At 41.5% G+C, this 13,670-nt stretch overlaps 1 protein-coding gene across 6 annotated transcripts in view; it reads right to left on the bottom strand.

Annotated features, from left to right (window-relative positions):
- Positions 1 to 596: 596 nt before the first annotated feature.
- ABCA5 (ATP binding cassette subfamily A member 5) overlaps positions 597 to 13,670 on the bottom strand; it is a 53,677-nt gene continuing 40,603 nt past the window's right edge. For 5 of the 6 annotated variants that reach the window (XM_053375400.1, XM_053375398.1, XM_053375401.1 and 2 more), the window contains 12 exons: positions 11,978 to 12,069; positions 10,367 to 10,490; positions 9,100 to 9,217; positions 8,905 to 8,996; positions 7,799 to 7,974; positions 7,114 to 7,189; positions 5,260 to 5,354; positions 4,360 to 4,479; positions 4,075 to 4,224; positions 3,272 to 3,351; positions 2,421 to 2,476; positions 597 to 1,912 (listed from right to left, as the gene is read on the bottom strand). In XM_053375400.1, the coding sequence (XP_053231375.1) occupies positions 1,808 to 1,912; positions 2,421 to 2,476; positions 3,272 to 3,351; positions 4,075 to 4,224; positions 4,360 to 4,479; positions 5,260 to 5,354; positions 7,114 to 7,189; positions 7,799 to 7,974; positions 8,905 to 8,996; positions 9,100 to 9,217; positions 10,367 to 10,490; positions 11,978 to 12,069 (1,284 nt within the window). In that variant the 3' untranslated portion in view covers positions 597 to 1,807. Of the gene's footprint in view, positions 1,913 to 2,420; positions 2,477 to 3,271; positions 3,352 to 4,074; positions 4,225 to 4,359; positions 4,480 to 5,259; positions 5,355 to 7,113; positions 7,190 to 7,798; positions 7,975 to 8,904; positions 8,997 to 9,099; positions 9,218 to 10,366; positions 10,491 to 11,977; positions 12,070 to 13,670 lie in introns of those variants that run through there. The other variant, XR_008328748.1, reaches the window with a different exon arrangement.

Here is a 13,670-nt window from a genome sequence, read left to right on the forward strand (position 1 = left end):
ACTCAGAATGTCAGAACAGGTAACACGGCATGAGGCTATGCTTCTGTCTGTGGACTTGGAACTTGAGGGGGTGGGGGGTTCTGGTGAAAGGGCATTTTGCACAGAACATAAACAGAAGGCACTTTGTTCAAAGCCTGCCTCTACAGCTCATGGGGCAAAGCTAACACTACTCTTGGGCTTCCATCCCAACCAGGCTTTTTAGCAGCAGCTCTACAGATAACAGGACCCAGCAGGAAATGCCACTAAAAAATGATAACCGGGTTGGAGAGGACTTCACACAGCCACCCCGCCCAGCAAAGCTAGTCCAGAAAAAGGGAGCATGTCTTTGTAGCAAACGACAGAGCCCCCTGCAACAAAGGAGCCAGCCCACCCATGGACGACCACAGGCCCCATTTTATGTTTTTATTGCTGTAAACTGCTGATATATATTTTTGTGATACAAATGTAAATAAAATAAACTTCTGCTACTCCGCTCAGGTTGCAGATGTAAGAGCCAACATGCACACATGTCATTCTAGGGGGATCCCCAACAAGGTGCACAGAGATATTTTGTTTGACTGTGTAGCTGGTTCCATCGTAGCAATAAAGGGCTTAAAAAAAAATGATCTGCCTGTTGTCGTGTGTTTCGGTGGTGTGAGTGCTGCGTTTAGGGACCTGAAGTGGAAATGACAAGGTGTTGATTACCACCCAGCTGCAGCACTGCTGGTGCTAAGTGTATTTACAGTATCACAGTGAGTGTGAGTGTCATGTGTTGTCTGGTCATGTGTGTACTGGGTGGATCAGCCTTTGCTGCTGGGAGCTGTGTCTGAATTTGCTGCTGTGGGTGGGGCTATCATGGACGTGTCCTTGTGCCTTCTGATGCTCTTGTTCCCCTTTTCTCAGCCATCATACAATGGGGACTGTATGAAATGGGAGTCTGTGATGCCAGAACTGCCAATGTTCCTGTCCCCAGGCAGACTTCCTTACTTTGGGTTGCACAGTAAGATCAACTTGAGCACTTAGCATACAAAGAAAATTCCAATATGAATTTCCCCAGAAGTTTGAAGAAGATTAAATAAATGCTAAGTATTCTATTTTGTGGTTTATTACAAATTGAGGTGTACCTGAGCTTTGAGCCACCTGAATAATACCTGCTAGTCTAGGGAACTGCTTTCTCTTATGATTTAGCTTACATAAAAATGTGTGCAAACTGACAGGAGTTACCAGGTTGAACCGGAACCATGTCAGTATGGTCTTTAGCAAAAATCTCCTCTGAAAAATATCCATATAAACCGATTACTATACTGTAGATTGCTCAGTGGTGTCGCAAAATGTTCTCCCTACAACTTCAGAGGTGGTTCTTGAAATCAAGCTTCATGAACTGCATCACATTTAAATGCCTTGTAATCATAAATTTTAAAAATCTGTAGTTGTCTTCTGCTAAAGAGGATACCATATACTTGTACTGACTGATGCAATTTGGTATATGAAATTCTAGAGTAGAAAGCATATATTGCACCCCAAAAATTAAATTCTAATCTGCCCTCTTTCTGCCATGGCTACAAAACATTTCACATAAAAAGAGCAAGTCATAGATAAAAGACATTTATAATGTTGATGTATGTAAGGCAAAGAAGGTGAATAGGCTCCATTTTGCATTTTTAGGTGAAATCAGTGTTATTTATACTTATAATTGTTTGGGAATACGTTTCCGATTCACTGTGCTCATACACATTCCAAAAGAAGGAAACAAAGACGAGGGGGGGGAACAGTCCTTTAAAAAAAAGTTGAAGAATGAAAGAGGTAAAATTCTACAACGCGGACCAGATCAGAAAACCACTCTCTCCTGCGCTCGTTCCCACCAAAGTGTGCTGTTTAGTGTTCCAAAACCACTGTCTTCTTCCTCTTGCTCTTTTGCAAGTTCCACAAATACCTAAAACAAGTAAGAGCTTCATGAATATGTTAAATTACAACCACAATGCATGTGAGAATTTTCCAGGCAAAATGGTAGCCCAAGTTAATAGAGAGTTTGAAATCTCCACAAGCAGTAAACCAAGACTAAAACTTTGTTGCAAACCACAAGTCCGCGTTTAGATGTATCACTAAGCCAAAGAATGACTTAGCTTTAGTTAGTAGAGAAGAAACAGGAGTGTTGCGGCAACGATATTTGCTCCCAGAACCCAAACTTTTGCACATTTGTGCTAAGCCATGGTTTGGTCCAAAAATTATGTGTCATGTTAATTTACAAAACTTTTGTGAACTTGGAAAGCTATAATAAAATCATGGCCAGATATGAGAGGTGTGAATGTTTTCTGTGACCATGTTATATAGCTAGCTTACACAAGCAAACAATTGATTTTACCAAATATAAATTTGAAAACCGTGAAACTATGTTATGTGGCACACTGCATTATATTTTTGAAAAAGTCTGTTTAAATTACCTGTTCTAGTGTTGCTTGAGAGAAGCTGTACTCTTCAACATCAAACGCATGTTTTGCTGTTAAAAGTGATAAAAGGAACTCCTTACTCCTCAACAGTAATCAATTATACATCAAAAATTACTTTACATCAACATGCATTTTAAAATGAAACCTGTCTCTCAATATCAGTAAAAAATAGAAAACACTGATCAATCTGAAGGTCATAAGCATTAAGATGTGCTCTTAGCAGTTTCTGGCTCCCGCATATACAGACACATTGGGGTACATGTACCCTGCTGTTCCCTAAGATTTCAGTGACCAGAAAAGCCACTGTGTGCATTGCAGTACAGTATACAGTGGTACCTTGGTTCTTGAACAGCTTAGTTGTCGAACAAAACTCCCAAACAATGCAAACCTGGAAGTGTTCTGGTTTTCAAATGGTTTTGGGAGTCTAACAGACTCCCGGAATGGATTAAGTTTGAGAACCAAGGTACCTCTTCTGCACATTAGGAGCTTCCAGACGACTTTAATGTTTAAGGATGCAAGCACTAGTCAAGCATTGTGTATGGCTGTGAGAAGACAACAAGTTAATGCATCAAGAGGAAATCCTGTACCTCTTTAAATGCTCTAAAAGTTAACAGACTTCAATGTGTCTCAGGAAGGCAAATCAGGAAGGCAACATATCCACTGACCAGGGGTTTGGATAAGGGAATATATTATTTACAGAGAGAATTGTGATTCTAAGAGACGTGATGATGGGGGTGGTGATTGACAAGATGAATTCAGGTTAAGATGAATTCAGGTTAACAGGTGGTTTGGATAGAAAATTGAGAATCAGATGGGAGGTTCTACTTAGTAAATTGTTACTTCACCTTCCTCCAGTTTAGAAAACGATAATGCAAGTGAGTGGACATCTTCCTTTGGGATTTTGTAAGCCAAAATAGATTCAAAACTGCAACAAAGATAAAACAGGCATCAGCGCATTCAGCAACAACTAAGCAGAAATGAAAACCACCAGTGGCTTAAGTAATGTTACTGGAATTAAGCATAAAATGTTGTAATACGCCTGAACAGGCTGTTGTTTTGGATCAGACTGCAGCTTTTATCTGTTCTATCAACTTATTTGTAACACAGCCAGCTGAGGGTCCTACAAAGGAAAGTACCAATCAAAGTGATTTGCAATGAGAAAACCAAACATAACAAGCAGATCTTAGCTGCCTGTCAGGGACCCAAGCAAACTTTTCTGCCAGCCACATCAACCACAGTCTACTTTGGGTCTATAACAAACACATAACTGTATTTACAGTAACAAGCAATATTTGCAATAATGAGTGTCCAAATGTAAGTAGGAGGACAGGCATGAAAATACCGGCCTAAACCTGCATCAGGGCCCAATTTATGGCTCGGGAGAAGACCAGAGAGAAATTCCCACTCTAGTCTATTTCCGAAATCCCTTCCCAAGGCTACCTGCTGTAGAGCTGGAAGTCAGGCATTTGTTGTGACCAACCTGTGGGCTAAGTTCTGTGTCACTGTTGCCAGGTGTGTTGCCAACTGACCAATGAATCCTCACTTTTCATCCCCCCTCCCCATGTTGTGCACTTTGGGGTGTTGAGGGAAATCAAGCTTCTTTTTGTTAGTTTAATACCCAGACCTCTTACACGATTTGCTTTTTTACCTTTCCTGGTAACTTCCATTTGGAAAGATGCGCAGAATCTCCCTCTGAAGATACTCCTTCTTCTCTGTAAGCGGCACATGTCTCAGTTTCATTTCTAAGAAATATCCTCTGCCAAATTTACTCTTGAGATGTTGAACTGTACCAATGCATCTTTGGGCGGGGGGGGGGGAGAAAAGGCAGGCAGGCAGACAAAGGCGAACTTAATGTCAAAATCTTTCATGATATTTTAATGCAAAGGCCCAAGATGCTTTTATTCAAGATATCCCAAAGACGCGGAGGAGGTACCTTAATTTTCCAGACACCAAGATTGCGACTCGATCACACACAGCCTCTGCTTCTTCCATATAGTGAGTTGTCAGAATGGCTGCTCTCTCTTTACTTTTAAAAGCTGCACGAATTGCTTTCCTGTCAGATGTAATAAATAGTGGAAAAGTGGAGTGGCTAACCTGCAAATGGTTCACTTTTTTAGTATTTCTCTATGGAGTAGCATATAATGGACATAAAGTCATCTGCTGGACTTTCCATCAGCTGGAGACGCAATGAAATACGAATCTCTCACACACCTCAATTGTATCTCCATATCCAAGTATTTTTGTACCCATTCCCCAGGGATGACAGGTAGGTCCAGCGCACTGGCCATAGGTTACAATTTACACAATACTCTGATAAATCCTTTCATTGGGGTATGTGGGAAAAATGACACAAAACTCCCTTTTCTGGTACTGTGGAGTTGAAAGTTCTTGATAATCAGCAGGAGGGTTCTTAAGAGATTGGAGTTTAGTGTGGGTAGCACAATATCTATATTTCTCAACTGTTTGCTGGTTCTGAGGTGGCAGAGGTAGCTGAGGTTCCCTAAGATAACTGCCACCTACTTTGTCAATTTTCCTTTGTCCAAAATTACCCTGGGCATTCTGGGGGCGGGGGAGGCAGCAGCAGCAACAGCAATAATAATAATAATTAATAATAATAATAATAATAATAATAGAATCAGTGTTATTTTGTGTTGCAACTGTATTATGTTCCTGCTGTCAATGTTTGTTCACTGTGCTGATTTTTCAGATGATTATTCCAGGTTTTGCTAGTTGCATTGAAAGTGATGCAGTAAGGGGTGAGATGTAATTCTAAATAAAAAGCCGTGATATTCCATTCCAAAACACATTCTCCATGTCGTTTGGTGTTACTCACCACATATGTTGCTTTGCTTTGGGGTCCATGCCAGTAGATGGCTCATCTAGTAGAGTAATACGAGGGTTACCAAGCATACTTAAGGCAAAACATAGCTAAAACAAGAGGGTAGGAAAGAAAGATTAATTTGATGGCCATGTGCTCTACAGATGAAGAAAACATGTGCACACGCTGAAACTACATTGACTTTAATCCTCAAAGTGTGCAAACACTTGGAAACCCTCAAAGGGGATCTCCAAGCATTCAAGGTGCAATGGCAATCTTCCTGTCTACTGCTCTATATCTTCCCCCAAAGTGTGTGTGGAGGGGAGAGTCTCCTTTTGGGGGAGCTGAAGTAGGTGGTAGATAGAAGAGGGCTCCAACAACTGCCAGGGGAACCCATTCAGCCTGCCATTAGGAGGAGAGTAGAAGAAGAAAGTAAGAAAGACAGATTGGGTTTGTTTATTTATTTAAAGGAGGAATCAAGTGACACTGAGAAAAGAGTCTCAGAGAAAAAAGTCTTATTTGGGGGGGGGCAGGCGGGGAAGCTGGCAAAGGAGAAAAACCTTGCTTTGCATTTGGAATTACAAATGCTGGAGACTAAATAGACAAGCACACAACGAAAAAATCCAGCATAAATTGCCAGGAACTGACATACCACTCACAGAATGGAAGATGGAAGGAAGGTTAACTAAAAAGCAAATGACCACCTTGGTTCTCAAATGCCTTGGTTCTCAAACGCTTTGGTTCTCAAACTCCGAAAACCCGGAAGTGTTCCGGTTTTCGAATGATTTTTGGAAGCCAAAGGCCCGATGCTGTCGTCGGCTATTGTTTCCAGGGCACCTGCACCAATCAGAAGCTGTGCCTTGGTTTTCGAACATTTCGGAAGTCTAACGGACTTACAGAACGGATTAAGTCTGGTGCTTTTGTTTTTGCTAGTTATTTTGCATTTTTGTTTTTGAGGCTTTTTCAGTTAATTTGTTTTTGTGTCTGTGTGGAACCCAGTTCAGCTACTGATTGCTTGATTGATTATGTAACTGCAGAAACAGATAAAAGCCTCCCATCCAAACAATGGCTATCATCAGTGCAGGGAAGAATATTTTTTTTCATTTTATCATCTACAATACTGTCTTATTGATTTTATAGTACAGTACATTGATTATTGCTTTCATTTTATGGATCAATGGTCTCATTAGACAGTAAAATTCATGTTAAATTGCTGTTTTAGAGATTGTTTTTAAAAGTCTGGAACGGATTAATTCATTTTGCATTACTTTCTATGGGAACGCACGCCTTGGTTTTGGAATGGTTTGGTTTTGGAACAGACTTCCGGAACGGATTAAGTTTGAGAACCAAGGTACCACTGTACTGTGACTGAATGGGCTCAGGGCTGAGGGAGGGGGAAAGAGGCACTATAACATGAAAATCTCATGAATGGACAGGAGGTTCTGTACATTGAGAGGCAATCTACTTCCTCAATTCTGCATTTTCTGCCTTTGGACAATAGATGTCAGTATCTACCCATCTGAAGACAGGAGTGCCTGGCGTGCTCTGGTCCATGGGGTCACGAAGAGTCAGACACGACTAAACGACTAAACAACAACAATCTACCCATCTGATGGATGACCACCTAGGGAGACAGGCATTTTTCATTCTCAATTGAGCTCTCCTCCACTTGCTACCATGTCCGCTTCTTGCAAGGTGAGGTTTTATTGTTGTTGGGGAAGAGGTAGGCAGAGAATGGAGTCTGAGAAGAATCAAGGCAGAGGGCTGCTTGTTTACATCAGTTTGAACAGGGGCTGCTCATACAGTCAAATGCCTGTTTATTCCATGTGGCCTGAATTAGAAATGCAACGTTTTAAAGCAATAAAATACCTTCCGTTTGATTCCTGCTCCAAGTTTCTTTGTCCTTTTCTGAAGATGTTCCTTGAAGTCAAGTGCACTGGAAACGCTGCAGAAAACCACATGGCCAACATTTTTGTAGTCTAGAAAGGGGTGTCACTACAGTATTAAGCATTCTAAAAAGCCTACATGAGAGAACATCAATAAATTCATTATACGCTCATATATCTTTTTCAATGTGCTAGTGAGATTTATGTGATTTACCTGGACAAAAGTAGTAAAACAAACAGTGCCTGGTGAAAACTGTCCAATAAAGGAAGAAGGGCATGGAAGATGGATTTAGCAGCTCTCAGAGAATCCTTTCCCGCGGCCACCCCCCTGTGAACCGTCCAGTATCTTAAAACTTAGAGCAGTTCCTGGTATGTATTTGCTACTTATAAACACCACTCTGAGGTTTCTAAATCTTGTTTCTTTCTGGGTTTATCTCCCTTTTGAGCCATTTGTCAAGTGTAAAAGAAACACTTCTGTTAAATATAGTATGTACCACTTTAATACTTGAAAGCTGCATTTTAAAGGGACATGCTAAGTTTTACAAGTACAATTTGATCAAAATCAATTACAGCTTTTATACTTCGCAATTAACTAAGATACCCATACCAAAGGACAAGGGGGGGGGGATAGACTACTGTACAACAAGTGTTCAAAATAAAATATTTACCATTTTATGACTTCATTCATGTCGCTTTCATTCATTCCTTTGATAGCACCATAAATTTCAAAATGCTCCTGCAATGTAATATCAGGCCAGAGTGGGTTTGTCTGAGGACAGTATCCCACAAATCTCATGGAGCTATCCTCATTATTCTCACCTAAGGAATAATCTCCCATCAGCACCTGTGGATATACCAATCCTTAGTTAACATTTTCACCTTGTTATCATTATTATTGTTAATGTATTTGTTTAAAACATTTCTATACCGATTAGTAATTAGCATTCCAATATGGTGTACATAAAAATAAACTACACAGTCTATGGTTTTAAAATTCCTACATAAAGTTTGCAAGGAAATACTGAACGATAGGAAGAGCTAAATTAAAATAATGGCAAGAAATACTATCTGAAGAGTTTTCATCTTACTGATACATGATAATCCTATGGAAGCTGGGCAAGTTCCAACCCTCCCACGAGCCTATTTCTGACTTTATAAAGTGTTATATGCGTGAGGCGAACCCATTTTTCCTATCTTTAGTTTCTACTGGAGTGCTGCCAGAATCAAGATGAGCATGAGTCTGTTTGTAACTCGTAACACTGTTTTGTTCAGTTTTGTATGGCCCTTTTCAGCGCAAATGAAAACCAACAGCTGTACCAGCATCAGCACACTGAGCTTCTGAAGAAAAGGGAAACTTCACACACCCCATGCTCTCTGACAATCCCCCTTCTTTCTCTGTCAGCCCACCACAATCTCTCTCTCTCTCTGTACGCTTTTTGTTCTGGCTGGCTGGCGTGTCAGATCATGCTTCCTAGTGAGCCACACTGCTGTTGTGGCAGAAGGAAGACTGGCATTGGAGCTACTGCTCTTAAGCAACTCAATGCAGGGTGTAGAGCGAGCAGAGAATTGCATGGACAATTCATTCTGAAATCAAACTGTAAACTGTATGTAGATTCGGTATGAGATATCAGTTACTTCAATCTAGAAAGAGAGACCACTGCCTGAGCTATGAAACTCCCTCTTTTTTTTTAATTAAAAGAGAACTCCTGTAATGGTGAACACAATAAAACTCAGAAGGAAGAGTGAGCAGACAGGTTAGGTTGCATTTGAATACCTGGCCTGAAGTTGGTTCGACTTCTCCCACCAATATATTAATGAGTGTGCTCTTCCCAGCTCCATTGGGGCCCAACAGTCCCAGAATCTCCCCTGAAATAAAAAGAAAGAGCACCTGCAGTTGTGCCTCACAAGAGGGTGTGTTGTATTTTCTAAAAAAGAGTATTGATTCCGTAGTAAACAATTTAACTCAAACCTTTTTTTACGCAAAGAGAGACATGGTTCGTTGCCACTTTCTTTATTTTCCTTCCGAGAAGAAAATCTTTCTTTTCACCGTACTCTTTATGCAAATTACTGACCAAAACGGCTGGTTTCTAATAAAGCAAAAGATGACAGTTTAATACTGGATGAGATTATATAATGCAAAATATATTCCATTGAACTGAAATTCAAATACTTTTTTGTCACTTGTACAACTTGTATACAGCGAGATTACACGAGCACCCCCCACTCAGCTCTCTTAGTCTTAATTCCCCTCGTTTACTGAGGCACACCCACCAAACCTGAAAGTCAGTTGCCCTGTTGTTATCTTTTCATTCAGCAGCCTAACAGCCCATGGATAGAAGCTGTTCTTTACCCTGTTGGTGTGACTAATCATGCTTCTATATCTGCTGCCTGAGGGCAGGAGATCAAGAAAGTGCTGGCCAGGGTGTGAATCATCCCTGAGAATTTTCCTCACTCTCCTGAGGCAACGTTCTTCCGCTATTTCATCCAGCGGATTCATGGGACAGCCCATAATATCTTATGCTGTGTTCACCACCCACTGTAGGCACTTCCTATCAGATGATGTCAAACCAGCGTACCACACCGTGATGCAGTATGATAGGACATACTGGGCAAAAGAATGGGCAAAAGCTCTCTCAGTCAAAGACTGCATCCTCATGTAACACTAAACCATGGCTTAGCCCAAAGTATAGGAGCTGGGATGAGCATGGCTTAGTGTGTGACGTTCACAAGCTGGAACTATGTCATAGCACAGGGGTGGATAACCTCTTTTGGCTTGAGGGCTGCATTCACCATTGTCCAATCCTCTGGGAGTTTCATGCCACCAATTGCTATGACCACCACACATTCTCACATGCACACTGATCTGATGACAGAGGAGGTGGTTAAGTGCAATCCCATCTGAGCACTGAGCTCTATCCACCCCAGCGCTGTGTCTACTTTAATTTCTGCTCTTTACATCACCATCACCAAAATCAGCAGAAAACAATATCGGGGTGAATTAGCCCACTGAAGTGAGAATTAGCAAACCCTGGTTAAATGTGATGTGCAGGAACACATGAGCCTAAGGCACACAGATGTGAGCCTGAAGTTAAGCAGAAGACTCAGGCTCATCTGCTCCTCACTCACCTGTCTTCCTCCTATACTGCCAGGAGAAAGACTTCCAGCTTCCCTAAATCTCAGCACATCATTGGGTGCAAACTAGGGAGTGTGATTTTTCACTGAAGGGAAAGACTGACCTCCTCACAGCTCTGGCAGGTTGTCATCTCCTTAACCCTCAACCTCTCAGCCATAACATCTTCATCCTCATCTTCATTATGTGGCACATCTGGGAACTTCCAGGGCTTCACTTTCACGGGAGTTCTGAAGGTAGGGAAATATGTTAAAACTCTGCTCATGGGACCGCTGGATACATAGCACTCACAGAAATACAGTAGTACCTCTGTTTATGTAATGCTCTGGTTACGTAAATTTCGGGACACGAAAGCGGCAAACCCGGAAGTATTTTACCGGGTTTTGCTGTGCGCACATGCACAGAAGCAGTCTACCGCCACATACACAGAAGCGGTTGTCCAGTTGCAAAAACCTCGGGATCCGGCCGGACCTCCGGAACAGATCCTGTCTGCAACCGGAGGTACCACTGTAATGCCATCAGCAAAACAGGCCAGTCCATAATATGGAAAGTTCCATACATGCAACCCTGCTGATATGTCCCTATCCGATGCATCACTGCGGCAGAATTGGCAGTAAGAACAGTCCCTCGCAACAGGAGAGGGTCCCCAAGTGCCGAGATTCTGTGAGTCATCTAGTACTGGCTTGAAGAGGAGCAACAGCCAAGGATGATGTTTGGGGAGTCAACTGTCCAGCTCCATGGAGCCTTCGGTGTGGGGTTCTGCAAGGTTCAGTTTTATCCCCCGTGCTGCTTAACACCAACATGAAACCACTGAGTGGGGTCACCAGGAGTTTTGCAGTACACCGTGAGCAATAAGCTGGTGACACCCAGCCCTACTCTTTTACATCTGCAGGCATAGCAGTCAATGTGCTGCACTGATGTCTTACTTCTGTAATGGACTCGATGAGAGTCAATAAACTGGAACCTAATCCAGACATGACTGCTAGGGTTATGTTAGACCAGATGAAGAGGATGTGTTCTTCTCTGGATGGGGTTACACTCCCTCTGAAGGAGCAGCTACATAGCTTCTGGCAACCATTACTGTTGCTTGATGCTCAAGGGGCCTCAGTGGCACCAAGTCTCAGCTGTGCCCTATCTTGACTGGGACAGCCTAAATTCTGTTGTCTACATTGGTAACCTCTAGGTTAGGTCACTGCAATGCATTATATAGGGAGCCTTTGAAGACAGTTCCGAAATTGCAGCTGGTGAAGAATTTGTTGGTCAATGGGAGCTGAATGGGAGCAAGTCAGTCCAAGCATATAAAAATTCTGGCATGATGACACTGGCTACCAATTACCTTCTGGGCTCAATTCAAAGTGCTGGTTTTGGGCCTATCAAGCTTTCGGCCTTATGTGGCTCAATACTTTAAGGATTGCCTCTCCTCACATGAACTCAAACCTTGTGTTCAGCATCCAAGGCGCATGTGAAATGGGTGGTGAAATGATTGGGCTTTTAATACGTATGAATGGGTTTTTTTCTGCTTTGGTTTATATTGATTTTAATCTTTGAACTATTTTGTAAGAAAAGTGGCTAATAAGTGCAAATAATACTAATACAAATACTACTAATAATATCATCCTGAAGTCAGGTTTGGATCTCAGCCTCCACATCGATCTGTGCTGATTCTTTTGGTTGGTGCACACTGTTCTGAATACTGCTACTTCAAAGACAAACCAACCTGAAAAATGGGTCTTCTCTCAACGATTTGCCTCCACACTTCACCGCAAGATATCGTAGAAGGAAGAGCCAAATTACACATTGCAAATAAGGCTAAATTGAAGAAAGGAAAAAAGTATATTAATTGAAACAGCTTTGGTCCTGTGCTGATTTGTATTTGTAACTGCAAGTTTACTGAAACGTAAACATGAATTTATAGAATGGGGCATGCCAATTGCTGTACTCCTATATTTATAATCCATGGTATTGTGTATGGTTATGAGACTATGGCACTGGCAGGCAAACACATTTAGTGCAAACCTTTATCATAAGGTTGCAGGCTCTGTGGTGATTTTTTTTTTTAAGTTCTATTTTAAAAAATGTTCAATCTGGAAATCACAGTCTTCCTAATTGTAATCTGCTGAAATCTGTTCTCTTAATTTCTTGAACGTTTCCCCCTCATGAAAGAGGTTTCTGATTTTCTTCATCATTCACAGAATGCTTGTTTTGTACTACAATTCATTTCATCCCTGACTATTGGTTATGCTGGCTGGGGCTCATGGAGACTAGTCCAAAACAACTAGATATATTTCCTGATATGAGGTCTCCCACGGTATTCTTACATGTCTTCTTCTGGGTTTCAACTGAACTTCAGGATCTGAACATTTATTAACACTCCTCCCGTTCTACAGTGTAATGTAAAACTGTGGTACACACTAAACATATAAAGCACATTTGAAGCACATCCCCGCCCCCCCGAATTGCAGGCACTGTGGTTTGTTAAAGGTAGCTGGGAATCGTAACTCTGTGAGCAGTAAACTACAATGCCCAAAATTCTGTGAGGGAAAGAATGTGTTTCAAATGCCCTTTGAAGACATGGTGGGTACACCACCTAAAATTATAGATTGAGGGAGAGTGTTACACTCCATGGTTTCATTTTTTTCTGTATCCACCTGTAGGCTGATTTGTTTAAGCAGCCTAAAAGGACCAGGTTCTAAAAGGTGACCTTCACATGTTTTGATCAAAGATCAATAAAATAAATACTATTGTTTTATTTAAGAACTAAGTAGGTTTGTCTCACCCTGTCCCTTCTAAATACCGTTTTGAGCAGCACTTACATGCCACAGTGGTGACAGGGTCAGGCAAAATGGCTGTTCTTATGTTGGCACTGGAAACAAGGCCTCTTGCATCAACCAAGGTCCAATCATTCCTAAGTATGAGACCTCAGGTGAGACCTCTGAACCCTTGGATTGATTTTTCAAGCAGCAGCCTTAAGCATGAAATAATCTTTCTGAATTACACTGTCCAGAATGAAGGATAGCATCCTAATTGTTATTTGAAAAGGTGGTTCAGTTGGTCACATTTTTATGAAGAATGGAGGAGTGAAGTTTTTGGTTTTGTTGCTACCAACCACTCTCGTGAAGTTCTTCCCTCCCTTTCTCCAAGTCTGAAGACAAGTTCACAAGAAGACAATTCACTGGGATGTCTCCAGTTTAAGTCTTACTCAGAAGAGACCCCTTGAAATTGCTGGACATGACTAACCTGGGTACATTCATTTTAACAGATCTGCTCTTAGTAGAACTTGGTTGGATACAACCTCCTACTTTTAAATAGTATCAATCTGAATGATAGTAAGGCGATATAGCATGTGGCATAAATATTCTGGGCAATTTGCCTTTTTCATTCAGTTTTATAGGCATGGAAAATGCTAGGAG

This window comes from Podarcis raffonei, chromosome 2 (assembly GCF_027172205.1).
Source record: "Podarcis raffonei isolate rPodRaf1 chromosome 2, rPodRaf1.pri, whole genome shotgun sequence".
NCBI lineage: Eukaryota > Metazoa > Chordata > Lepidosauria > Squamata > Lacertidae > Podarcis > Podarcis raffonei.